We start from the raw sequence: 27165 nt of genomic DNA on the forward strand, positions 1-27165 counted from the left end.
GATGGTGTGAAACTGGTTGGTTTATTTGCCTTTCTTGCCCTTGCCCTTGCCTTTGCCTTTGCCCTTCCCCTTTTTTCCCTTTTTGCCCTTCTTGGTCTTGCTCTTCAAGGACTTGCGGACAGTGTACCCTCTCCACCAAGCCTGGATGATGATAGAAGCTTTGGTCTTCAGCTGCAGCTTCCTCAACTCCTCCTGTCTCTTCTCTTCTGCCAGACGCCTCTTCTCCTGGATCTCTAAGTACTTCTCCTCTAGAATAGAATAGGGTTCCTGCAGCTTCCTCACCTCCTCCAGCTCCTTTTCATAATTCTTTTCCGTCAGTTCCAGCTTAGTCTGAGGCAAATGTGAAAGGATGTGAAAAAAATTGGAGAAGTAATGTGTATTTTTAAAAGCCTGGAAGCAGTGGCCTATTTTTAAGGTCTATGAGAACATTTATTAAAAAAGTATTATTATCAAGTAACTGTATTTACAGGACTTTAGTATTTTCTGAGGACCAGCTCTGAATATAATGTTAAAAAAACAAACATTTTTATGTCTGGAAAACTTTGGCACTTGGCAGCAGCTGATTTGTTTTAGTTTACCTGAATTGCATGCATGTCCCTGTCAAAGGTTTGTAAAATGTGTTCAGTTTCTCTCCTCAAACCGTCATTTTCCTGTCACAAAAATAAAGAAAGCAGTGTCAGCTACAGTGCATTTAAAAGGTATCCAGTATTTTCCTAACAGCTAATGTTTTATATGTTTAATTGAATTTAATGTGATACACCAACACAAAATACGTCATCAAAGTGAAATAGAAGCAAAGAAGTAAATAAGAAGTAAATAAACATCTAAAATCTCTCAAATCTTTTGGGTTACGTGACTAACAGCATTTATTCTTGTCTTTTACATCAAAATTCTAATTCATAGGAATGGGGAGCATTTTTAACTCTTTTTTTGACTGGACTGTTCTAACACACATACTTAATCCCGTCCATCTTCTAATTTTGATCAGCTCCTCTCGGCCTTCTGAAGAAAAACATTCCTGCATGATGCAGCCAATGCCATAACTTTCTGTTCCTTTACATATATATACAGATATATATATATATATATATATATATGTATATATATATATATATATATATATATCTATATATATATATATATATATATATATATATATATATATATATATATATGTTTGTTATGATCCCAAATGAACTACAGAAATCCCATCAGAAATAGGATTTCTGATTATTTTCTTTCCATAGCTATTTTTCTTGCTACCAAATTCTCCCACCTGAGCTGTTGATCTCTGCAGCTCCTCCATAGTTACTATGACACTCTGGGCTTCTTTTTTAATTTACGGTCTCCTTTTCTTTGCTGGCGTTAAATTTAGTCTTTGCGGATTTACAGTTGCTGAACTTTTTTATTGGACAGTATACTGAATGGTGATCTTTGACATTTGGGAGAATATCTTACATTCTAACGGCTTTAAACCTCTCTAGAACCTCACCCCTGCATTTTTTCTTTTTTTTTTTTTGGTCTTTATACATTTCTGTTTATTCAGTAATGTTTTCTATTGAATTTCTGAGGGCATTTATAGAAGAGCTAGATTAACCGGAGAAGAGGGGCTGAATGAGTGTCACTATCAGATTTTTGTATAAAAAATTTTTTAAAAACATGCATTATTTCCTCTCAACTTTACAATATTGCACAATAGCGTTGGCCCACGTAGTTTGTGGATGCAACATTAAAAATGTGCACGAACTTTTCCTGCAAACTCACATGCTGCAGAATTCTCTCTGCCTTTCTGTTTTCAGTCATCAGGGTGAGGAGCTCCAGGTTCAGCTGTTCTGTTTTTTCTGTGAGATTCCGTTTCTCAGCGCTTAATATAGTCAAATTTAGCTTCTCCTGTTCCTCTTGGAGAGCCAACTCTTGCTCAGCTTGCTTATGTTGCTCTTTAAAATATTTCTCCAGGTTCTTTATCTCACGGTCCTTCTGCAAGATCTGCAGGAATGGCAAAAAGGGGCTTGAATGTGTCAAAGCAAACTGTTGAAGACAGGTTGCTTACGACATCCAGAATGATTACTCACCATTTGATCTAAGTTCTTCAAGATTGCAGCCGAGTCTTCTTCCTCTAAACTCAGTAGCTCCAGAGTTTTGTCGAGAAACGAAGGCTGTTGTCTCTGGGGTACACGCAGCTGATTTTCAGCACACAACCTTTTCTCCACATAGTTGTGAAACATCTGAAGCATCCTGATTAATACGCGCTCATTCTTGTCTACTTCCATATTAATCTCTTCTCTTAAGCTCCAAAAGACATTTGGATGGACTCTGAAAAATCTCAGCACATCTCTGACTGAGTTTTTTATCTTCTCTCTAACTTGGACTATCTCTCTCTTCTTTACTTCTTCTGACTGTTTGCCTTGCAACCCATCTAGCTTCTGACATTCAACCATCACCAGTCTTTCCACTAATACCTGATGTGCTTGAAGAAGCTTACTCAAGTCCTCATCCACAACACCTGACACAGAATAAAACTGGATGATGTTTCCTAGAGCTGTTGTAATCTCAACTTGACTGATGCAGTTTTTTAGTACTCTTGAAATACATTGAGCTTCAGAAGAAAGCTTCCTGGCTGGCTTCAATGGAGGGTCTTCTGTTGTTGTTGTTGTTGTTGTTGTTGTTGTTGCTGTTGTTGCTGTTGTTGTTGTTGTTATTGTTGTTGTAGTTGTTGTTGCTTCTTTAGATAACATGTTGTCGCTTGGTAGCATTCTACGATTACAAGAATGAGAAACACAGATTATTAAATCATACAGTATACTAAAAATATTTTTGACTGATAATTTACTGTAACCTTTTAAAATGTCCAGTGATTTTGAACTTTTGCAAATCTCCACTGAGGGCTGGATCTAGCCTCTGGCCTGGCCATGCAGGTTTCTTAATTACATATATGGTAACTACAACTGTGTTCCAAATTGTTTTGCAAGTGATATTTTCTCAAAATTTCCTAGATGGTCAATGCAAATGATGGTCAATATCATTTTCAAGTCATGAACTATTACAGTATAAATCAAATTTTACTGAGCAAAGCTCTCCATGAGAACAGTATTTTTTTCAAAAATAAAAAAACTCTAAATACACTGTTCCAAATTATTATGCACAGCAAATTTTCTAAACATTTTATATATAATAAAGAATTGCAAAAGGTCATTCTTTGAATGTGCAGCAGTAAGTGTTCACATGTACTAAAATCAAAAGCTATTTCAATCAAAAACATCTTAACAGACCGAGTTACATGTTAACATAGGAACCTTCTTTCATATCACAGCACGATTCTTGATCCATTGAACTTGTGAGTTTGTGGAAAGTTTCTGCTTGAATTTCTTCGCAGGATGTCAGAAAATCTTCCCAGAGCTGTTTTGATATGAACTTCATTCCAACCTCAGATCTTCTGCTTGAGGAAACTCCAAAGGTTCTCAATAGGGCTGAGGTCAGAGGTCATTTGGAAAAACTTGTTTAGGAAATTCATTTTGTTTTTGTTATCTTTGTGACAAGATCAAACAACTCTTGTCAACTGTTCTTGAATTATTCTTTTTTTTATTTAAATTTCATTTAATTTCCCTTTGGGATTAATAAAGTCTTTTTTGAATTTTAAATAACTCTGGATTTTAGCCCATAGCAGCCAATGACACAGTGGTATTCCTTGCAGTATTCATCGTCATGCATGAAGATGATTTTGCTACTGAAGGTTCAGCTCTTCTTTTTGAACCATGAAAGAAAGTGATCAGTCAGAAAGTCCATATTTTTTGCTGAGGTCATTTTCACACCTTCAGGGACTCTGAAGGGGCCAACCAATGATTTCCGAAATCACTCCCCATGATTTCAGCCCAAAGCATGACTCCACCACCTCCTTGCTGACGTCACAGCTGTGTTGGGATGTGGTGGCCATCCAGCACCAATCCACTACTGCGTCCCTCTGGACCATCCAGGGTTACACAGCAGTCATCAGTGAACAAGTCTGTTTGAAAACTAATCTTCATGTGCAGCTGGTCCCACTGCCACCGTTTCTGCTTGTAAGCTCTGGTTAGTGGTGGTCGAATAGTAGGTTTATACAACGCAAGCCTTTGGAGGATCCTCCACCTTGAGGTTCCAGAGGCACCAGCAGCTTCAAATGACTGTTTGCTGCTTTGTAAGAGCATTTTAACAGCTGCTCTCTTACTCTGATGAATTTGTCTAACAGAATCCTTCCTCATTATGCCTTTATCTGTACAAACCCATATTTGTTCTGAATCAGCCACAAATCTCTTCACAGTACAATAACGCTTCAGTTTTCGTTAAATATCTAATGTTTTCACACCTTGTCATACGGCACTACACTATTTGATCATTTTTGTCAGCAGAGATCCTTTCTCTGTCCCTTATTGCTTGAAACCTGTACAAACTAATCAACCCAGCTCTCTGAAATTACTTATAGTGATTCAAAGAGCCCTGACACATACTACCATCTATAAATTTAATAGCACAACAAAAAAATGTAATCTTTATGACACTTTAATCCAATTTCCATAATGATTTAGTACACTGTGTAATTGTTTTTTTGACTAATTTTAAATGCTTTTAATACTACCAGTAGTTGAAACAGTAGGATTCTGTACAAAGAATCTTGTTGTGATGCTCATGATTAGTAGCTCTTCTCATTTCAAATCTCAACAACATTGGAAGGTTATACAACCAAAATTATTCATACCACCGACAGATTTGGAATTAAAATTAGATTGATTCAATTACAACTGAATGTGAAAATGTGAATTTCAAAAGTTTTAACATTTTTAACAAAATGGTGAAAGTTGAAAATGATTATAATCACCTCAACGATCAAAGTTTGCTTAGCAGATTGTTGCACGTGTCCACTGGTGTTGGGAGGACTTATCTTTGGTAATAGTCTTCAAGTGAGGTTTAAAGACATTTAGTAAAGTTATCTCGATTTAAAGACAAATGACCTTTTCCTTATCCTTTTCCTTCTCCTCTCTTCCTTTTCCTTTCTTCCGGTCTTTTCCTGTCGCCTATGTAAATCGGTCTTATGACCCAAACTCTGACAAAAGGGGGAAAAAAATCTATTCTTACCGCCCGGATCGCTCCGAGGGTCAATGTTTTTTTTCTGTTGCTATGACGACACTACACTTGACTTCCGGTTTGTGGTTTCGAATTAGGCTCTGTACACTGTACACGGACTTCGCTTTTAATTTTGAACTTGTTCTAGACGTTTTCTAAGGTTTTAAGGTCGACAACGCCATGAAATCCCCCTCATTTTTATTTCTGTTTTCAGTTTTTTTATCTTCAAGAAAGAAAGAAAGGCGGATTTCTCTTTTCACAAACAGATTCGGTGCTCTACGGCTCAATATCGTTGTTTTAAAGAGATGTATTATGTCAAATGATCGAGGGCGGATTTGGTACACACACTCTTTATTAATTTGTTTTTAAAATGTGTCAATTAAAAGCAATTAATCTTCTTCGACTTTTATTTTGAAAATTTCCTGCCGTAAATTCCTTTGGTGTCGGGAAGATCTGTTGTTGATCTAGGATTTCATCTATTGTTGTGTCGACGCTAGTGTTATCGTAGAGGAAAAGGTGGGTGGTTTAAAGGTGGGCGCCATGGATTAGCTCAGGTTTCCAGGTGTTGCCTTCCTTTCTCGGTGACCGGTGGTCCCAGCAGTTGTTGTTATGAAGCGGACAGCTTGTGAACTAATTATGATGCAAAGATGGACCCAGACAGACAGCCTCAGCTCGTTAGCCTGAGGGACAGGGAACCAGTGAATCGGGGACATATGTTTGAATCGGTAAACGACCCCGTTTCTCTTCTCTGTCGCCGAGCGTAGTCCGTGCTAACTGGACATTTGATTGTAGATATATGCACCTGTAGCAGCACAGAGTACGCAGACAGATAACTCTTGTTAGCTAACAAACTACTGTTAATCCTGTTTTGTTTTTGTTTTTTTCTTTTTTTTTGCACTGAAAATGTGCGTTTGCGGTACAAACTTTGTATTTATTTAGTCACTTTTGGCCTTTATTGTGACTTTCAAAGCGGATTTGAACCTATTTATTTGTGATTATGGAGTCTGACGACGACGTGCCTCTCATTTTGACGTGGGACGAGGCAAATAGCGGTCTGCTGAACGAAGAGGAGACTGAAAGAGGAGACCAAAGTAAGTCTGAGCAGTGGAGTTACTTAAGCTTTCCTCAGTAACTGTGTGTCTGGTCTGGTGCTCCTGTCTTTGTTTGCATTTCCTGTTAGAAAATGCACCTTACCAAAGCAAATTCACTTAGGAGAGATGGTGCAGCTCTTTAGATAAAGACACAAAGAGCCTTAATACAAATTCAATTTTAATGCAAAAGTATAATCTTACTAGTTCTATAGTTTTTTTTGTTTTTGGTACCAATGCTTTTTGCTATATCAAATTTTAACCGAATCCTGAAATTTGTCAGTCTTTATTCCCATACTTTGCAAAATCTTAAAAGTTACTGGTTTTTTATTTTTTATTTGTTTTTTTTGTGTTGTTTTTTTTTTTTTTTGGGGGGGAGGGGAGGGGGAGTTGTAATTCCTTAAATTTTAATTCTTGATTGAATGTTGTAAAACATTTTGTGAAAAATCAGGTTTTCTCATTTCCCTCTTCATCAAAAACAAAACATAAAAAAAGAACTCCCAGTACTTTCAGTCTGTAAACACAATACCCGAAAACTTTTTTTTGTGCACTTTCTTAAGTTTAGAGGCTTTATAATGTTATTTTTCCATTTGAGTTTATATTCAAAACAGCTACCTGTATCAAAGAACTCACAACACATTCACTATTTTATAAGCTACTGTACTTTATATTAAAGTGCAAAAGGTCATACCCCCAACAAAACCAAAAATCAATATTGTGCCAGAAAGGTGTGATCAGTGCATCTCTAAGATATATAGTTATTATACTTGTGTGTATATATATAAATATATATCTTTGTCTGCTTACCATGATTGCAGGGATTTGGTTGGAAGCCTTCTAATGTTGCAGCTGTAAATATTCTGCACATCCTAATCACAAAGATTCAAAAATCAATGCAGTATATTGTCCAGAAGACTTGGTGGGAAGATACGCAGTGTTACAGTCGTCATGTTGCCTTTGTTTCGCTCACATAAACTACAAAATAACCATGTGAGAAACAGCTGGCTCAGCAGACCGCCCACTCCCCTCCCCCAGTCCCTCCCGGATGTTCCTGGGGGGGCATGTGTGTGTTGTGTTTATGAGAGTCTGCAGGGTGTGTGTGTGTTTTTCCTGTGAGCTCACTGGATCACTGTCTCCTGCTCAGCAGATGAACAGGAAGAAGAGAGGAATGTGTATTTCCTTTCAGGACATCTAGGAGTGGTTTATGAGAGAGACGTGTAAAACTTTTTGGTTTTACTTGTTGCTGCTGGAACCCTCTGGAAACAGGAGGGAGATTGAAGGTTAATGCGGTTGTATCACCTCAGTGAGGAGTCACATGCCTGGATACAGAAGTAGAGCTTGAGCCGATCTAGAAGCGGATTTACCTTCTTCCTCTATTTCTGTTTGTTTTTTTCTTACTGGCACTGTGGCGTCTGTTTGTGTCTCTGTGAGGCTGACTTCACCGTGTTTTTCCACGCGGAGCTCCAAATGTTTTATTGTTCTCTGACAAATGAGCAATCTGAATGGCTCACACACAGACTCGGGGTCCGATGGTGTCAGGAGGACGCTCAGGCTGCTGCTGGACCCGAATTTGATCTCCTTCACTCCTGAGCTCAATCCGCTGTGGACGGCTAACATCTGGGAGCGCATTTCTGAGACTCTGGGATGAGAGTGACCAGACAGACAGGCAGAGGAGTAAAATGTGCAGCTGCAGAGGATCACCTGCAGGAACTGCTCATCTAAAAACAATTTGCAGCTCTGGTATTATTTCGAAGAGTAAATTTACAGAAGCGTGGCATTGAGTTTTTGCGTGACTTTTTATTTCGGTTTCTGCTATAAGGCAGGATCAATTCCTCTCGTGGCGTGTTTGCGTTCTGCGAGTATCCTGTTTGAAGCAGGAAGGAGAAGAAATTGGCTTGTCTGTCAGTGCTGCACACTGAGCTTTTTCTTTTTAAGTGTCAGAGTTGAGCTCAAACTTCAACCTCAGCTTGAACGTGTAAATCTTAGTGTCTCTTTACAGTTATCGTTACTGTTCTCTCTGTTTTTCTGAGACTGTGTTTTGTATCCAGGACTGTTTAAACTTCCGGGATGTTTGAGCGTCTGTGAGGATTTGTTCTGGTCTCGACTCGTGACTCTGTCTCTGGTGTTTCCATCAGGGCTGACTGGAATGTTTCTCCATCTATATCTCCAGATGTTCTGCAGTGCTGCAATGCAATTGGTCTGCTGCTAATCACATTTCTTTTTTTTTTTTTTCTTTTTTTTTTTTCTTTTTTGCTGGACGTCAGCAACCTTCATACATTTACATAGCTTCACCAATGGCGTCCTTGTGTGGACAGGGAACTGGTTTCCATGGTAATCAGTCCTGTAATGATGAGAGTCCAGTTGCAATCTCCTCCTTTGGCTTACAGTTAGAGCCTGACTGCATCGGTACGCCTATACCTGTCTCTGTACTGCTTATATTCAAGATCCTGCAAAATTTTGATATTATTATGTAAAACAAACAATATGTTTAGCATCTAAAGTGTTTGACTTTACAGACTTTTATTTCTTCATGCAATATAGAATAGTATAAATCCATATTTTAAAAAAATATTCTGTTGTTTTTTGTTGTTTTTTTTACAGGAATACATATCTACATTTCAGTAAATAGAAAAGTTTTTTTTCTGTGTATATGATATACAACTAATTTTTAAAAAGAATGAATGAAACAGAGTCATATATTTTAAGTGTTTATTTCTGATTATGTTGCTTCCAGTATGATTATTCTTATCCCATAAGTACAAAAAAGTGAAGATTTTACATCCAGAAAGGGGATTAGATGAAGTTATGGTCTATGCAGTGATGGGAAAAGGCTGACTGATGCCTCTGCCAGACCAGAAGCTAACTTCAGCATTTAGTTGTTTCATGATTTTATTAAACATACAATTACTTCAACCAGATATTTTGAGTCTGGAATTTCGAAATGGGATAGTTGTTCAGACCCCTTGCATGTGTTTGTGTCAGTTTATCTAAATTGTTTCTAATCCAACACGCTGAGACTTTAATTTCTTTATTTTTCAGATGGAGGAGGCAATTATGACCTAGTGAACAATGCTGTGATTTCCACACCTGGGGCACAGAGCAACAAAACCCAAAATGCGTCTTTAAAGCAAAGCTGGGAGATGAACTACCAAGAGGCAGCCATATACCTGCAGGTATCACAAACATGTTCGTGTTGCCTTATACTGGGGGTTTTGCACACACATCACATGAGTATGTGATCAGTTAATGGCTTTATGATCGCTCCTGGGCTAAATATAATCTGCAGATGGATAAACCTTGGACTACAGGAAGTAATAAATCTAGTTATAGAACCAGAAGTGTTTGCTAAGTACAAATGAAAGTGCAGTAGCTCAAATATTTAATAATTAAGAAGCTCCCATCTAGAATTTGAAGTCACTAAATGGCTATTCGAATAAAAAAAAAAAAAAAAACTATTTTTATGTCAAACTTTGCTTTGTCCTGTTAGATAAGCACGTTTTCCTGTCTATGTTTTGAATTGATCTTGCAGGAAGGAGAGAACAATGACAAGTTCTTCAGTCACCCTCGGAACCCAAAAGCACTGGCGGCATACCTGTTCGCCCACAATCATCTATTCTACATGATGGAGCTGGTGACGGGTCTGCTGCTGATGATGCTGTCGCTGTGTGAAGCTCCCGCCGTCCCCTCGCTGCGCTTGGACGTCTACGTGAGTTTTCAATCTGACGTTGGACTTCTTTTAAAGTTCATCGTCTCAACGCCAACTAACCCAAATAACCCCAAAAATAGCCTTTGATTTTTCATACAGTGACAAAAGTTGACAACATATTTGTGAAATAAAAGGAGTTGGATAAATGGTTTTCCATTTTTTTGTCCAATTAGCATTTTTGAAAACTCTGGAGTATGTTTTTCTTCAAAGTCAAGGATACAATGGTTTGTAATACATCATGAAGGCCTGTTAAATCCATCATCTGGAAATAGAGAAAGGCTAGCACAACCGCTAACCAACAAAGACATAACTTTCCAGCTAACTAACAGATTGGGCAAGGAAGGATTAATCAGAGAAGCAGCTAAGATTGTAACTCTGGAGGAGCTGCAGAGATCCACAACAACAAAAAGAAATGTAATTACCCTCAATATCCAACCAGAGATGTAGTGGAACAGTTTAAAGTAAACGTATGAGTTAGAATGAGATTTAGAAACTTGATATTCACAAATAGAGCTTGAACTGTTTTGCAAAGAGGTGTGAGGAAAGAGTTTAGTATATTGACATGCAAAGCTGGTAGACAGAAATAAAAGATATGCAGCTTGACTTGGTGAGGTTCAAGGCAAATACACGCCACTCTTCAGATTTTTATTTATAAAACTATTTATCATTTTCTTGTCTTTTGACAATCATACTCTAATCCTCCTTGTTGAAGTTATTTGCTGTAGGGACCAAATTCTCCAGGGAGTTTGGATACTTTTTTCCAAGCGTTGTTTTCCTTGCATTCAAGCACTTCTTTAGACCCAGTTGTGTGTAAATGCTGTTGTGTGTGGGACTCCTGTAGGTTCATGCCACTCTGGAGCTGCTGGCTTTGCTTCTGGTGGGATTTGAGCTCTGCATGAAACTTCGCTGGCTAGGCTTCCACACGTTTATACGACACAAGAGGACCATGGTGAAGGTGCCCTGACATCTCTGACATATTCTGTCTGCAAGCTTCATAACTGGCAAACATTTGGTTCCGACATTGTGTTTGTTTTGTTTCGTCTTTCTGTTGCAGGCGTGTGTGCTGCTGCTGCAGTTTGTAGAGGCCATCGTGGTTCTGATCAGACAGACGTCTCACATGCGAGTGACCCGAGCTCTGAGACCGATTTTTCTGGTGGACTGCAGATACTGCGGTGCTGTGCGCAGGTGACTGATTATCTAAACGAGTGCACACACACACATGCAAGCGCACACACCAACATACTCACGCAGGTGAAGCAGCTGCTACTTTACAAGGTTCCTATGCACTCTGTAAAAATGTAGAATTTGAAAATTATTCGTAGTCTATTTGGAGTTTCTTTCTTTCTTTTTTTCTTTCTTTCTTTGATGTGTTTTATTGAATTACGCAAGTGTGCACACTAAAAAGAAGTTACAAAATTCATATTTGATTATTGTCAATCATCTGCTGACAACGTATCTTTCCGTCCAAACAGAAACTTGCGTCAGCTCTTCCAGTCACTCCCATCTTTTATTGACATCCTCCTGCTTCTGCTTTTCTTCATGGTCATATTTGCCATCTTGGGTAAGAATTGGTTTTGATTCAAATTCCGCCTGTTCTGCTTTTTAAATGGAGGTAATAACGTGATCTGGTTTAAATTTCCTGCAGGTTTCTGTCTCTTCTCTACAAACACAGCTGACCCTGTATGTCAACTCATTGGTTTGCCTGACTGTAGTTTGTAATCGTTATGCCAGTGTGGTTTGGTTTCCCTCTTGTTGTGCAACATGCATGTGTTCACTCAGACTCTGCCCTCTCGCCACAGTACTTCAGCTCTTTGGAGAACAGCCTCGTCAGCCTGTTTGTGTTGCTTACCACAGCAAAGTAAGAAGAAAATAATATTATTTGGTCTTTTTTTTTTTTTTCCATAACTAATGTCCAGTTAGTATTTTCTAGTTCCTCCACAGTTGCATTTTCTGAATGTTTTTAGGTTGTTTTTGATTTTGGTCGGTATGACTGAACTCTTCTCTCGTAGTTTTCCTGATGTGATGATGCCAGCGTACTCGAAGAACCGCTGGTCCTGCATGTTCTTCATCGTCTACCTTTCCATAGAGCTCTACTTCATCATGAACCTGGTACAAAGATTTTCGCCCCTTTAAAACAGACTTCACTTCCGCTAACGTCAACGCAATCATACCTTGCTTACAATTAATAACTTCAATACGTTTTATTTAAGTTTTATGATGGAGCCACGTAAAGTTCAGCTCGACTTGTGAAGAGAAAGGGAGGAGCGTAATACATCAGTTACAATTTTTTACAATTAAAATCTGAAAATTAGCATTTGTATTCAACCCCTTTTTCTCTGAAGTAACCTGTAAGAAACAAATAAGTTCTGTTTGTTCATTTCACTGAAGTTAAATGTTGTAGTGAAGTAGTTTGCAATTGCAACCCGCCATACATATAGTGCCAAGCAAAACTGTTCTCACCTCTTAGAGACATTTTCTGATGTTAAACACACACACCTCACTGGGACCAACACAAAATAGTGCATAGTTGCTTAATTAAAAACTAAAAGGTGTCGTATGCATTTGTGTTCAGCCCCTATTTACTTGCATGCCCCCAAATAAAGTTAAGATGTGCAAAGCTGGTAGAGGTTTATCTCAAGTCGTGCTGCTGCTAAAATGGATCTGGCAATGGGATGTGCTTAATTTCACATTTTAATTTGAGATATTAGAGTAAAGGAGGGTTCAGAAAATTGAAAACATCATTCTCCTTTCAGTTTATAATCTTTCACTACATTTCCATTGGCCTATCACATAAAAGCTCAATAAAATACATGACAGTCTGTGGTTCCAATTCGACAAAATGCAAACAGGAAAGAGTATAAATGCTTCTTGCCAGACAGTAAATAAAACTCTTTAATAGGATTTTTCCTCATATTCCCCACCCAGCTCCTCGCCGTTGTGTTCGATACATTTAACGACGTGGAGAAGATGAAGTTTAAGTCTCTGTTGCTTCATAAACGCTCTGCCATTGACCACGCCTTTCAGCTGCTGGTTAGCCGGCAGGTATGTGGGTTGATTTTGGTACAAGGAACTTGTTTTGCCTGGTTCTCTAAGGCTCTGGGAAGTTGTTGCTAACATTTAAGGGCTTTGCTGTTTTTCTTTTCCCTCCAGAGGCCGATGGGAGTGTCTCTGAAACAGTTTGATGGTTTGATGCGATTCTACAGGCCTCGAATGTCTGCAAGAGACCGTTTTCTCACATTTAAAGCTCTGAATACATCAGGGGCTCCAACGCTTAGGTAATGTCTGGATGGTTTTTTTTTTTTTGTTGTTTTTAATAAAAATGTCCTATTTTGAAATTTACTGGTTGGATATATGATTAGGTCTTTTTTTTGTTACAGCCTGGAAGACTTTTATAAGTTTTATGAGGTCATTGGATTAAAATGGAAGGTAATTATCTTTGTATGCTTTGTTTTATGATGAGAACAATTTTTATTTAGTGTTGCTTTGGCTGACTGTGATGTGCTCAATCTCTAAATGTTTTTCAGCCGCGACGAAGTCGAGAACACTGGTTTGACGACCTTCCTCATACAGCCTTCCTCATTTTCAAGGGTAGGTTCTCAGTTCTTGTCAATTGAAGTAACAAAATAAATGCCATGATTCCCCAATACTGTGTCTTGCAAATTTATGCATACTTTTTGAAATTTTTCCAACCATTGTCAGTTTGCAACCTCAACTCTCAATGTCTAACAGGTTTTAATTCTAGGATTTCTCCAAATGTTGCTCCATTGATCTTCTTCAGAGTTTCCTGCCGGTTGTTGTAGAAAATATTGATATAACTCGTTAAAAATTGTAAAAATGTTAATAAATGGCTGATTCAGCATTCAATGAGTACCTCTCAAAATTAATTATTGAACATCTTTTCACATCGATGTAATTTGGCAGTATACAGATAAAATCTGCTTTGACTTGATTTATGAAATAACATTTAACACACAACTATTCATCTTGAAGGTTCTATTTATGTGGTCCTTCATAGTCAAGAGGGCCACATAAAAAGCTTTGGCGGGCCAGATTTGGCCCCTGGGCCTCGTGTTTGACATTTGGCTAATTCAATAATTCCTGGAAACAATGTGTTAAGGAAGTGAATAAATCTTACCTAAGGTGAAACACTGAGTCAATCAAAATGCATTTTGATTATTAAGAAATTAAGCAAAGAAAATTAGCAATGACTCCCCTGGCTAGTCCAGGGAAGTGAAGAAAAGATGAAAGTATATCGCTTTTAACATCCACCAGCCCTCTTACAAAGATGGGAGAAAAAAGGAGTATACCACCAGTTTCAGTTTACGCTGGTGTTTGTACCTGCAAACTGTGACCCTGGACGGTTCAAACCCAGTTCAGAAATACTCTTTATTTTGTGTTTCCAGTGAGTTGCATCCAGCACCAAGGCTGCTTTGTAGATAAAATGTATTGATTTCTTGATAGTCATAGAATGTTTGCAAATGTTTAAGGATTTCAGAATAACATTCTTGTATAATCTGTATAATTTGTGCATATAGCTCCCATATTTATATTTATATTTATATTTAGTCTTGTACACCTGTAAATAAATATTTATATCCCGTAGAGCATTTCTGGATAGATGCAAACTACATCTCGTTGCTTGTACTTGTGACAGTGCAATGACAATAAAGTTGAATTCTATTTTGTAAAGGGGCCAAAATTAAACCTACACCACATTTAGATTTTTATTTATTTATTTATTTATTCTCGATTTATCAATTTTAAGCTCCCACAGACAGCATTGAAGTTTGCAGTCGTAACATAAAACGGCTCAAAACGTTTAAATACTTTGTATAAGCGCTTTTGTCCTCTTTAGGCATCCACCTGGTGGTGAAGTCTAAGGCCTTCCAGTACGCCATGTGTAAGTATCATCATCATCATCACAGCTCTCCCAGCTTTCGCCTGTTCAAACTCACACACTGAAGCTCCATTGTTAATGTCTGCAGATGTGGTGGTGGCCATTAATGGTGTGTGGATCCTTGTGGAGACGTTCAGAATGAACAGTAAGACCTCTCCAGCAAATACACACACACACACACACACACATCACATGAAAATAGAATCCTACCTGACTTCCGACCTTCCTCCGGTTCTGCAGGTGGATACTCTTGGTCTGAATCCGTTCCCGTGAGTTACATCGTTTTCCTGACGAGTGAGTAGAAATCTGCTGCTTCCCTCTCACTGACAGACGGAGCATAGATTTAAAAACTGCACATGATTGGATGCAGGTGATTGCAGCTGGCACTAATTCCTCCTCTGCTCCGTCCTGGTTTTAGTTTACGGTGTGGAAGTGCTGCTGAAAATAGCAGGTTTGGGGCCGTTGGCTTATTTCAGCTCTGGCTGGAATCTGTGAGTGAAACCCCACCTGTCAAAAAAATCAAGCAGAAAAACTAAACGTTTTATGAATAGGCATAGAAAACATTCTGTTTCTGTGTTCCTCTGCTTTTCACTGTCCAGGTTTGACTTCTCTGTGACTGTGTTCGCCTTCTTGGGGCTGATCGCTCTGGCTTTCAAAATGGAGCCGTTCTACTTCATTGTAGTTCTTAGACCATTCCAGTTGCTCCGGTTTGTTCTCCTTGTTTTAAAATCAGGCCACATGTTTATAGTTCATTTTATTTAGATCCAGTCTTGGTTTTCAACTCAAATTTCCATGCTCCTGTTCTCCCAGACTGTTCAAGATAAAGCTGCGGTACCGCAATGTGTTGGACACCATGTTTGAGCTCTTCCCCAGGATGGCCAGTCTGGGCCTGACTTTAATCATCTTTTATTACTCCTTTGCCATTGTGGGTATGGAGTTCTTCGCAGATGTGGTTTTCCCAAACTGCTGCAAGTGAGTGTCACTGTTGTCTGAGGAACTTTAATTTTGCAAAATGGTGACTAAATATTAAAATGTCCTTTTTGTTGTCATCTTAGCACCAGCACAGTGGCAGATTCCTACAGACAGATCAACAAAACATTTGGCAACAAAACCGTGTTGGATGAAGGCTATTATTATCTCAACAATTTTAACGACATCCTCAGCAGCTTTGGTAATTCTTTCTATTATTTTTACCTTTGCGTATCTTCATGAAGTCATCAGATTTTCCTTAATTTGCTGTGGGAGCCTGACTGAAGCTACTCCATCCTCCACGGATCCGCAGAGGGCGTTGCTCTAAGCACTGAATGTTTCATTTGCGCATGTGTTGCTCGAGCAGTAATACCAAGAAGTCACACCTGTGACACAGATTTCTCTGAACCTCAGCCAGCCAAACATCCAAGGCTCTGTTCCTCTTTTTTTTTTTTTTTTCTCTTGCGTACGCGTGTCGTTTTGCATGGCTTCGGCCTCTTGGTTCTTGGATCATTTAGTTGTTATCGGACATTGTTGGCTGCTGGCTGCATTGTTGGCATCACTTGCACCTAATTCCCATCATGACCACTGTGTTCCTTTTACACATTGTGGACAATTTTAGCCAACTTTAAGAAAAGAGTTTTGGGTTGAGCTAACGGTGCCAGTATGTTGTTTTTTTTTTGTTTGTTTGTTTGTTTTTCGTCCTGCAGTCTGAATGTAGCTGACTATGTTGGCCTCTTGATTTTCCACTATTTAGCAATGATCGATAATGATGGTAGCGGTCACACCTCTTCTCTTTATATTAGGCCATTTTCTGCTTGTGGTTGGACACAGCTCAGTTCTTAACTTGGATGTCTTCCACTGTTGTGCGGACTGAGGGACCGCAGTCAGAAACTCCCTGCATGAACTGCAGTGTCGTGTCCCGTGCTGTGAGGGTGGCTCGGCTGGCCCAGTTGCGTCCTGAGGTTAACAATGACCTTTCAACTTCTGGGTTGGTGGCCCCACCTACAGGCGCTTGAAGCGCTGGAATGAGGCCACAGTCACTGTGGCTCCTTCTAGGAAGAGGCAAGCTAAGTCTGACCAACCCTTTCCACAAGAGTTGAGCAGTTGTCTGCAGAAATGAAATCCCTTTTTCATGCACGCCAGATGGATGCTTCAATGACTGGGTTCTCTTCTCCACCGCTGGCTGTGGAGGAGGACGTGTCTCTGGCTGCCTCCGCCTCTCACTTTAAGAGTGAGGAGATACAGTCATCATGTGTTTCAGAGACTGGGTCATTCTTCTCATCTCAGAGTGCAGCTAGTGTCAGGTGACAGCTCTATGTAGGACCCCGTGTGTATGGCCTTGAGGGCAGTTAGTTTTGACTGCAGTGACGGTGGCTGTAATCGTCGACAGTGAAAGTGTGCTTCTCCTTCCTCAAAGTCATCATGGAGAAGTTGCCTGATTCCATCTAAGACAAACATTTTTCTCAGGGTGAATTTGGATTCAGCCTCCATGAAGACTCAGTCATCTGTTTGAAGGGTGAACAGAATACTCCAAACGGTCAGTCAGTTTCCCTATGTCACCTTCTTACAGCTGCTAGGCTGACTGTCAGTCACTCTGGTTGTGCCCTTAAGTCAGATGTCACTGCAGCCTTTACAGTGACACTCCTTGACCCATGCAGAACACTGCATTTGTACCTAAAGTGTTATCAGATTGTCATTGTTGTGCCTGAAGTCTTAACACGTTCTCCTTGCAAGCAGCCATCGAAATTGGCAAAGTTTCGGCCTGGGTAAGGAGTGGCCGGGAATGGATTTTGGTTCTGCTGGGAACAATATGTGCTGCTCCGTCATGGTCTTTCCCAACCACATTCACCAGATTTTACAAAGTCAGTGTGGTCACCCTCGTCCTCTGAGCCAGGTTCTTCTGTAAGCGTCCTCTGGGCGTTGTCAGTGAGGTGTGTGCTCAGGATTCCTCGCAACATTGCTGGTATTAGTCATTCAGTGCTTTCAGCACTCCCTTCTGGCAGTCATGAAGGATTCATAGAATCGTAGTAACATGTATAACTTTTGCTTTATGTTGCATTTTTTAACACATTTCACTGTAAAAAAACTAATTTCTTTGCACATCTTTCTTTGCATGCTTTTAGTCAGCTCTAGTTACTAGTTAATCTTCTGAGATGGTTTTTCTAATACTGAGTGTTAAATATTAGCAAAAAAATACAAACTATAAGAAATATCTTATAAAACCCTGGTTTAAAAAAATATGGAGCATTAAGAAAACTGAAATAAAGTCTGTTCCTATGAATGTAAGTAAGAACAAATAAATGATTCCTTATTCCAATGTGTCTTATAAGTATATTAAAAATAGTATTTTGAAGGGGATAGTCGTATGATCTGTAAGTCGGCTTTAAAAAAAAAAAAAAAACACTTCTCACTTTTCCCCTGCAGTGACGCTGTTTGAGCTGACTGTGGTCAACAACTGGTACATCACCATGGTAAAGTTTAGTCATTAAATAATTGTTGCTGAGGTCTCCACCCTGCAGTTTTACTGCTGACCTGTGGGCGTCGCTGTTTGACTGCTGCTGTATTTCTCCTCTCTCCCAGGAAGGAGTGACGTCTATGACGAGCCACTGGAGCCGTCTGTACTTCATGACTTTTTACATTGTTACGATGGTGAGCGAAGTTTTCTTTATTTGGCATATTTCTCTTTTTGAGTTTGGTTTGAGTGTGACCATAATTTCAATTGTCTTTGTCAGGTTGTGATGACAATCATTGTGGCTTTCATCCTGGATGCTTTTGTGTTCCGCATGAACTACAGTCGCAAGAACCGGGAACCAGTGGATAATCCAGAGGGTGCATTTGAGTTAATGTGTAGTATTCAGAAAGTGGTACTTTGCATGTTTAACGTACATACATACAGGATTTAAGATTTTCTTAATTCCCCCCGCCTCCCTAATCTGTTGGTGTTGCAGATGAAAATGGGATAGTGTTTGATGTAGAGGTGAGGAGAGATGAAGCGTTCGCCACCCTGGAGTTGTACAAACAGACGTCCCCGACACTGTCTTCACTCAGCTCTCTGGCTGCCGTCCTGCAAGCTATGGACAAGAGTGGGGTAAGAACATGAGCTCTAGACATTTCTTCCTCTCCATCTCATCATGCTAACCTCTTTTGTTCCTTTTTTTTTTGTACAGCACACATTTCTGGTTTACTTGGGACGAAGATCAAGAACAAAGAGTGACCTTAGTATGAAAATGTACGAGGAGGAGATACAGGTGAGAAACTGAAGGCATGGTGCTGGATACGGGGTTTTCCAAAAGCCTCCTTTAAAAATGGTCGCACTTCAATGTGTAGTTTTGTAATTTGATCTGACAGACCAGCACAAAGGCGTACGTCAAGTGGAAGGAAAATGTTGCACCAGTTCTACAAAGTATTGACCCCTGCTGGCTGATTAGTAGTGCACGCCACACTTTTCAGGTTATTTCTAAAAATGACCAAAACTACATATAATTCTCTCCTTCTACATCAGAGTTCTGCACTAGTTTATGTTCAGTCGCATAACATCTCAAAACACTTTGAAGACCGAGGATGAATTGTTGAGAAAATGTAAATGTTCAAGGAGTGTAAATACTTTTGCGAGCTGTATTTGGTGTGTAATCGGTTTTGCCTATTTTCATCAGGAGTGGTATGCAGAGTATTCAAGGGAATGTTTGCCTCAAGAAGATGAAAACCTAAACCTGGATCTGAACAGTCCCGTCACCAGTCCAGCTCCCTTCCAAGAACATCAGCTGAACTCGCAGAGCGAACATCACGGCATTAACTAAAAACGACTGTAGTGAGATGGACATGCACATCATCTCAACAGAGGAAAGCTCAGCACCTCCAGTTCCCCAGTTGGCGAGAGAAAATGACACTGTTTTCTTCCTAGAGCTGGATTGAAGTGTTGATGCACTTTGAAGAACCCCCTAAACAAGCTACTACCATTTCTTTGCGTATTTATCGTTTATAAATTAAATCTGATGCCTTAGTTTAACGGTTTCTCTGACCGGTATTAACACACAGTACTTATGTTATGTACTTTGATCAAGAGAACACTAAACACTCCTTAAAGGTCAATCCAACCACTTACCATGTAAACAGTTTCTCCTATCTGACTCAGCAGGCTCCAAATATTTTGTATAAGCTCTCATTCTGTAATGTACTTGAAAGTAACAGCAGATTTTAATAAACTATTCAAATAATGAAACACATGAATGCGTTGTTGCTGTGTTGTCATCATGATGTCAATTTAAAAAAACCAAACTGGCATTTTTTTTTCTGAGAACCCAGTAAAACAGTTTTGTTTAAATTCACAAAGAGGTCGATTCATAGAAAATTTACAGTATTTTAAATTATGACCTTGTACAACATGAGCTGGATCATAATATCTCAGCTCCAAGACACGGAAAGAAAAACAAAAAAAAGGCACAGTGTGATTGGTTTTAGTCCGCCCTGAGCTCTTGTAGGAGTCTTTAGCTACTTAGTTTCACAGACTAAACACAGGAGAGTCCGATCAAGTAAATGCAACAGAGTACATTACTGCTTTACGCAATATTTTCACAAGCAGAAGACGACGTCACTGGTATGAGCTCAAGTGTGGATTATCCTGAACTCTGTAAGAAGTGCAATGAGAAGAAATATGCAGTAGAAGACGAGGAGGAAGGCGCCGTAGGACCGACCCAAGTGGAACCGGGAGAGCGGAACGATGAGAAAAGACAGGACCAAAGACAAACCCAGAGCTCCTGCAAGAATCCATGTCAACAAGCCCCCGGACTCGAACTGAGGAGGAAAACGAGAGAATCAGCTTCACACCGTTCAAAACAGTGTCTCTCAACAGCAAAGGAGAGGATTACCTGTGCAGAGGAGTGTGTTTCATACATCTGCTTCAGACATCCCAACCCTACTCCAAACAGCATGTCTGATAAACAGTCAAGGTCCCATATTTTTGGTAAATATATGCATTTAAAACATGTTTAATGTAGTTCAGGGGAACAAAGTATTTCCAATATATTGAGGAGCAAAAAAAAAAATGACAAAGATAAAAGCAGGTTTTTGATGTTCAATAAAACGAGCTATTACGAGTTAAGCTGTTATTACAAGGCATTACATGGGAACACCATTATTTACTCCATGAGAGTGAACTTTGATATTTTAAACTTGTAATCCAAGTTTAAAATATCAAAGTTCACATATATCCACTCGAACAGCTGGCTGAACTTGACTTAGAAAAAATATAAAATCTTGCCATTTTTATTTGTTCTTTCAGCGTGTATAGGAACTCATGCTATTACTTTTTTTTGTCCTTAGCATAATGCTAATGTTTCATCTTTCAGCTATCCAATATCTTCAAACATGCTTAAGTATAAACATTACTACGTCACATGAATCATTTGAACTGCTTCTTTGCCCATTTTTTTCAAATGCTTTCAAACTAATAGTTAAAAAAAATCCCCAGCATATTTCCGAATTTTTATTGCTGCCCTGGATAAAACAGCTCCTCTTCATTTTAATGTTTTTGGGGTTTTTTTTTAAAAAGGCTCATTTTTAAAAACAGTTACTTTGTTCAAAATTCAGCAGACTACTCCATAATTCTATCCCTGAAAATAAACAAACTTAAAGGTTTTCGTGACACACTGAATTTCTGTTCCAAGCTTAAATTCTGTCCCTCGTCTCTTTCTGAAACTGTATTCAGTGCATGTCAGAGAGACGTGTGCGTCTTCAAGTGGACATGAAAATGAAGGATACTGAAAATGATCCCTCCAAAGCAAGCAGCTATGGCCATGCGCGGGTATCCCTGCCGAGCAATGGTGATGTCAGAAAAAAGGTCTGAAACAGAGAATATTAATCACACATTACACGGTTAAATGGGAATTAGGCTTACTCTTGTGAACGGACTTGGATTATCAGAAATCACCTCCGATACTGTTGCCCCAGGCAAGGAGAGTCAAGCCCAGCACGGTGTTGCTGAGACTCAACACCACACCGAGCATGTGCAGAAGACTGACCACCTCTGACGCTGCGGCGCTGATCAGCACCGCGCTCACCACAAAGCCCAAAAACGCAAAAAGCTGAGGGAACAGAAAGGTCATCAGATTCCGAGGCAGCTGCCATGTGAAAGTATTCATCCTGACTTTGATTCATGCAACGGGTCAGCATAATAAAGTATTTATTGAAAAGCATTGTTGTGTTTAGAAGCGACAAATGTCGTATTGAGGGACAAGATAAATGTAGCAATTTCAGTCCAATCAAATTCAGAGACAATTGCATACATTAAAATGCAATTTTAGTTATTAAACAATACAGTCAAGAGCAGTTTAACTCATAAAAAGCGATCAGTCCAATGAGGGTGATATCGAGTCACTGATTTGCAAACATTACACCCTCCTGAGCGAACATGTAGCAGCAATAAACAGTTGATTGCATTGAGTCATGAATTTTGCAGCAATCCCTCAAACTGAGATCAAAACTACCAGGATGTCCAAAAAGGTCTCTGCTACTGCAGACTTTGCTAGTGTAGTAACCACACCCCTTCACATTTCCGACCAATTACAAAGTATTTGTCAGACATCCCACAAAAAAAAGGTCCTGGCCAGAAAAAGTATCAGCAGAAAAGAACTGCCAACTAGGGCTTAAATTGCAGAAAATGTTCATTTTGTTCTCCCAAAGTACTTATTGGCATTTAAAGCATGACTATACTGAAAAAAACCTGTTGGAGTCCAGCAGGATGACCCTTAACATATAGCGACAGTGAAATGGTTTAGATCCAAACATATCCATGTGTCCAACACCAGTAGAAAACATGTGATGAGACGTTAATTGCTATTGATGGAAGCTCACTGTCCAGTCTGACTGCGTTTGAGTTGTTTTGCGAACATAAATGCCCAACATGTTAGCCTCCAACTGGGCAAATCAAGTAAGCATACCCCCCAAAGACTTACAGCTGCTACTGAAGTAAACACTGGTTCTACAAATTAATACAAATGCACACCAGACTTTCCAAATTATGATTTGTCAAAAGATTTAAACATCTTACAGTTATAGCTACTTTACCAGATAATATCTGAATGGAATGCACAGTTGTGGCTGTAATCTCAAAAAAGAGATTACTATGGCTACTTTTACAAGTAGCCATAGCTACTTTAATCCGACCGATTTCTTTTTCTCTTTCCTGTTTCACACAAATAAAATTGTATCTACTCCTGATTTGGATGAACAAAAGCACTTACAGGGTGATATTTGGGAGGATGGTCATTGGTGGTGGTGCAGAAAACCATAGCAGCCAGAAACATTCCCAGCAGGAGAAACAGCAGCCAGACAGGAAACTCCCCCTGGATCATGACGCCTCCATCTAGATTACAAAGAAGACCACCTCAGTATTTAGACTACATCATTCTTTCTGGTAATAGCGTCTTTGTAATGTCATCGCTTAATTATGGTAAAAAGTGCTTACATGCTCCAGACTGGAAGATGAGAACACACAGCAGAGGAGCAGTGATCATATGGAGGGAGTTGAGCGGTCTCTTCCAGTTTCTGTCTTCTTTATCCGGGTCCACCACAGGTACGCAGAGCAGGAGCAGCACCTCCAGTGGAGTCTTACAGCCGGGCGACAGGAGCGACACATTACAACACCGGATTTAATCTGAGTTCTTCCTGTTGCTCTGTTCGCCAGATTTGTACAGACCTTCACTACTTTAACGACTTTCCAGGTCCACGGTTTCCTTCTCCACTTCCTGTTGTCCACCGGATTCAAAGAGCTCAGCAGGATTTCACTTGTGGACTCAGAGTAGGGCAGAAGCGGCCTGTACTCGGACTCTACAGCAGCAGCACAAACACCTGGCTTTGTAATAATGTGAATCATGCAAGGAAATAATGGGTGGTGCCCATGCGTTCTTACCGTATTCCTGCTGGATCGTCCCGCTTCGCGTGCGGGGAACGTCGTCATCATCAGAGGAGTCAGACGAGTTCAGCTCCGCTTCAAGGAAAAATACTCACCAGTAAAACAACAGCAGAAAGAAAACGCACGTAGAGCATTTGAATATAAAGGTCTAACCTGGAACATGTGGAACGTGTTGGAAGCCGTTTGTAGCTAAATTTTTTTGCCGGTTATAGATGCATGAACTGATAAGAACGGTCAGAACATAAACCACATAGAGAAAAAGGTATCCTGGAAAACAAGAAGAGAAAAACAGGGTCAGTCTGACCTGCTGAACGTCAACACATTTTCCCCCTCGCCCAGTTTGCACTTCTGCAGTTTTGATCATTTTGGAAAGATATTATAAACAGATAATTTAGTCATTTTCTAGAATTTATTCATAGATTGCTGCACAGAAATGGTTTTTTTTAATATAATAGATAAAATGTCTACAAACAATACCATTAAGAGGTCAAACATAGCTTTGCTTAGACTTGACTAAACAGGGATCAGAACTGCATTTGTGTGAAATATGGTATAAAATATTTAGAAAATATACAATATCATTTCATCTAAGGTCTGAGCATTTTAAAATGTGTCTCATTGACATTTTAAAAAATAACATATAATTTTGACAACTACATGCTCAGCTTTTGTCTAAGAGGTTATTTTTTCAGTTTCTCAACACTGAAGTGCATGTTTGAAAACCACCTTCAGTGTTGAGAAACTAAACTACAAGGCTGGCATTGAAAGCATGGCTGGGTGACTCTGAAGAGTACTCAGGTGTTGATTATATCTGTCTGTCTCGGCCTTGGATCTGGAAAAAAAGCCACCAGTGCAAAGGGATTACTAATATATAAGGTGTTTTCTTTAACCAAGTCTCATTTGGGTTTAAATGTTTCTGGAAGTGACAACAAAAGGTCTTCTTCTGGTAACATGTTGATCGTATCAGTGGCTCTATTAACTGCAAATTCCTACGTTGTGTTGTGACTTTAGACAAATCCTTGAATATTCTAAGAACTAAACAAACTAGACAATCAGGTAAAGTGCTGACAGCAGGTTGAGAGACTCCAGATTAGGATCTCTGCTTTTGAACCTGCTGGAAGTTCTCTTATTAAACAGCGACTCATTGAATGAACAAGATGAAAAAATTAGAATATCAACATTACTGAATAAATTACTGCAGGGGGCTCCCTACGTTGGTCCTCAGGGACCAGCCTCTTACATGTTTTTGGTTTCTCCTTGCTGCTGCACACCTTACTTAAAATAATGCGTAAACCACAGGATTACTGCATCAGTACATGGAGGAGACCCGACTGTGATTTTGCTGAGATGTAATGGAAAACCTGGTGGGTTTGATAGTGTTCTTCAGCTCATCTGCATTTTTTTGGTCTGGTGTCTTGTCTTCTGTTTGATAAAAGGCCACACAGTTATTACAAGGGTTAGGCAGTCAGGCCTGCTGACCAATCAAGTATAAGGGACATTAAATCAGGTGTTGATGCTTTTGGTTGTGCAGGCAGGAACAAAATAATAAGAACATATAATAAGACCAAAATCAGCATCTCGATAATGTCTGTCCCATTTTTTCCTTCCACTCAACTTTCCATTAATATAAATGGATACAGCAACCAGCCTCTTTAGCAAGTTGTCAATCTGTTTGCAGGACTCCTGCCAACGCAGTAATCTTCTCATGACTGTGTTGACATAACATTTCTGTATTAAGAGCCTTTCTTTATATTTTGGTCTTACGTAATGTCCCAATCTTCTGAGAAACAACATTTAAAATTTCCTGAGAGACACCTGTCCACTCAAGACATCCCCCTCAGACTGTTTGTGTTTACCCAATGTTTCTCCCATGGTTGTAGTGCCTCTGAAGAGCATATAAAAGGTCCAAAACACTGCAATCATGTAGAAGATGACATCACGCAGAAACGGACGAGAAGCCACGGCAAATGGCTTCACCAGTGCGACACTTCCTGCAACCACGGTGGTGACAAATATACCAGCTCCTGCAAGGACACACATGTTTTCTCATTTAAATACTTTTGTTAAATTAGCTTTCTGTTTGTCAGAGAAATCATGATGCAACAAGCCTCCATGTACCAAACAGGGCGCCGACAGCCAGCCCAGCAGTGTGTGGATGGGAGATTGCTGCCATGGCACTGAAGATGTCTGGAGCTCCATTTCCCAAAGCGAGAAACGTCACGCCCTCAGCACATGTTGCAGTCAAAGAAACAGTTCACCGCCAAGCATAGGCTGATTACTGGTATCAAGTTCTACCAAGGTTTTAAAAAGCGCCGCTTTAAGAGCAACAAAATGTTCAACTAAACAATTTCCATGATTTAAAGTCATGTTAAAGCGATCCCAGGAAATTTACCAGAGTAACACAGTAATTTAATGTAATGTAATGTTGCTCTTTTCACGTGTTGCTGTTCCCTGAAGGTCAGCTGGCAAAATAACGGTAACTACACTTACAAGAAAGTTAAATGTTACTGTTATGAAATATTTTCAATATCAAAAACCACAAAGTCTTGGTGACTGAGCTGTCAATAAGAGGAGAACATCTGTATGCTAGTTGTTGGAGAAGACGGCCTAATTGATATCAATGGGATCTCGGTGTAACTCTATAAAGAGCAGAATTGCAAGAAGATTTCATATTCTGAGAAATATGAGAGTTAGTTTGAAAACTACCAACCAGTTCAGCAGATGTTTATTCTACAAGATTTTCTATTTTAATGTATAAAACTAAAATAAATAAAACATGTTAGATAATTACATTATTAAATTGTTGTGTCAGATTATTTTAGAACTACCAGGAATGCTATGCCTTATTTCTTTATTTATATATATGAAAAATTATGGTTTAAGGTTTTTCATACTGGATTATGTGTAGTAAGTCCACATAAACACACAACAAAAGCATGATTGTCTACATAACTAAGTTAGAAAAGAAAACCGAACACTCTCTGCACACTCTCAAAAGACGTGGAGAAAGGATACGGCCACGTTGTGAGAGCAGTGAAGAGTGGAGGAGATGGCCGACAGGTTGGGGCAAAAACTGGGGAGGGGAAAAAAAACATAATAAAATGCATTTATAAATGCTTCTTTCAAACCTTCGACAACTGGCTGAACAGCAGAGCGGTGCTACAACAGGTAAAACAAAGAGCAGAAGTATCTGTTTCACAGATTTAAACCCATATCTCAACAGTGAAAGCTCCCTACAGTCATGGGACTCATGTGACCATAAAGCTGACGGGGCTAAGAGCATATATGTGTGTGAAGTGAACTCACGAGCCCTTTCACTATCTGAAACTGTGAACAGCCAGAGGAGCATGCTGCTGAGAAATACTTACAACTTGGAAGCAGCAAGTCCAAGAATGAGAAACAAGACGAGCAGCCAAACAATCTGCAGGGACACAGTGAAGACAAGCTGCTGTAATGTTTGGTTACACTCAATTTTCTCAAATGCAAGCAGGAAAGTTTG

The 27165-nt window shown here is 39.5% G+C and overlaps 3 protein-coding genes across 9 annotated transcripts in view; 1 reads left to right on the forward strand and 2 right to left on the reverse strand.

The window, feature by feature from the left end:
* Nucleotides 1-7161, reverse strand: iqcd (IQ motif containing D). Of its 4 annotated transcripts, none has more exons than XM_044112811.1 (5): nt 6990-7161; nt 2073-2754; nt 1765-1986; nt 579-650; nt 1-330 (listed from the first exon to the last, which is right to left on the reverse strand). In XM_044112811.1, exons 2-5 carry the CDS (start codon nt 2751-2753, stop codon nt 22-24), a joined length of 1284 nt encoding a protein of 427 aa, XP_043968746.1. In that variant the 5' UTR covers nt 2754; nt 6990-7161; the 3' UTR covers nt 1-21. The 4 variants fall into 4 exon arrangements, with proteins under 4 accessions (XP_043968746.1, XP_043968748.1, XP_043968747.1 ...); XM_044112813.1 differs by lacking the exon at nt 6990-7161 and adding an exon at nt 5107-5159; XM_044112812.1 differs by lacking the exon at nt 6990-7161 and adding an exon at nt 4983-5156.
* On the forward strand, nt 5504-19984 carry tpcn1 (two pore segment channel 1). Of its 4 annotated transcripts, none has more exons than XM_044112806.1 (27): nt 5504-5819; nt 6065-6185; nt 9222-9355; nt 9712-9888; nt 10730-10843; nt 10943-11073; nt 11361-11449; nt 11534-11568; nt 11688-11746; nt 11898-11997; nt 12814-12930; nt 13039-13163; nt 13266-13314; nt 13413-13476; nt 14744-14788; nt 14874-14930; nt 15026-15079; nt 15204-15276; nt 15385-15492; nt 15596-15757; nt 15841-15956; nt 18182-18228; nt 18338-18406; nt 18490-18586; nt 18706-18845; nt 18925-19005; nt 19411-19984. In XM_044112806.1, exons 2-27 carry the CDS (start codon nt 6092-6094, stop codon nt 19552-19554), a joined length of 2481 nt encoding a protein of 826 aa, XP_043968741.1. In that variant the 5' UTR covers nt 5504-5819; nt 6065-6091; the 3' UTR covers nt 19555-19984. The 4 variants fall into 4 exon arrangements, with proteins under 4 accessions (XP_043968741.1, XP_043968740.1, XP_043968742.1 ...); XM_044112807.1 differs by having other exon boundaries at nt 5515-5610; XM_044112805.1 differs by having other exon boundaries at nt 5504-6185.
* slc8b1 (solute carrier family 8 member B1) overlaps nt 19930-27165 on the reverse strand; it is a 9354-nt gene continuing 2118 nt past the window's right edge. The window contains exons 3-15 of the mRNA XM_044112808.1: nt 27035-27087; nt 26682-26739; nt 25785-25890; nt 25523-25690; nt 23820-23933; nt 23664-23741; nt 23451-23581; nt 23220-23361; nt 22996-23117; nt 21684-21837; nt 21515-21595; nt 20623-20687; nt 19930-20548 (exon numbers count right to left, since the gene is read on the reverse strand). Coding sequence (XP_043968743.1) covers nt 20360-20548; nt 20623-20687; nt 21515-21595; nt 21684-21837; nt 22996-23117; nt 23220-23361; nt 23451-23581; nt 23664-23741; nt 23820-23933; nt 25523-25690; nt 25785-25890; nt 26682-26739; nt 27035-27087 — 1461 coding nt within the window. The 3' untranslated portion in view covers nt 19930-20359. The remainder of the gene's footprint in view (nt 20549-20622; nt 20688-21514; nt 21596-21683; nt 21838-22995; nt 23118-23219; nt 23362-23450; nt 23582-23663; nt 23742-23819; nt 23934-25522; nt 25691-25784; nt 25891-26681; nt 26740-27034; nt 27088-27165) is intronic.

This window comes from Gambusia affinis, linkage group LG03, assembly GCF_019740435.1.
Source record: "Gambusia affinis linkage group LG03, SWU_Gaff_1.0, whole genome shotgun sequence".
NCBI classification, from domain to species: Eukaryota; Metazoa; Chordata; class Actinopteri; order Cyprinodontiformes; family Poeciliidae; genus Gambusia; species Gambusia affinis.

Coding starts and splice junctions, on each gene's coding strand:
- tpcn1 (XM_044112804.1), top strand. CDS start 8,477: ATGGCGTCCTTGTGTGGACAGGGAACTGGTTTCCATGGTAATCAGTCC. Junction 11,450..11,533: donor GGTCATATTTGCCATCTTGG/GTAAGAATTGGT, acceptor AATTTCCTGCAG/GTTTCTGTCTCTTCTCTACA. Junction 13,315..13,412: donor TCATTGGATTAAAATGGAAG/GTAATTATCTTT, acceptor AATGTTTTTCAG/CCGCGACGAAGTCGAGAACA.
- iqcd (XM_044112811.1), bottom strand. CDS start 2,753: ATGCTACCAAGCGACAACATGTTATCTAAAGAAGCAACAACAACTACA. Junction 651..1,764: donor CAGAGAGAATTCTGCAGCAT/GTGAGTTTGCAG, acceptor TTTTTGTGACAG/GAAAATGACGGTTTGAGGAG. Junction 331..578: donor GGGACATGCATGCAATTCAG/GTAAACTAAAAC, acceptor CATTTGCCTCAG/ACTAAGCTGGAACTGACGGA.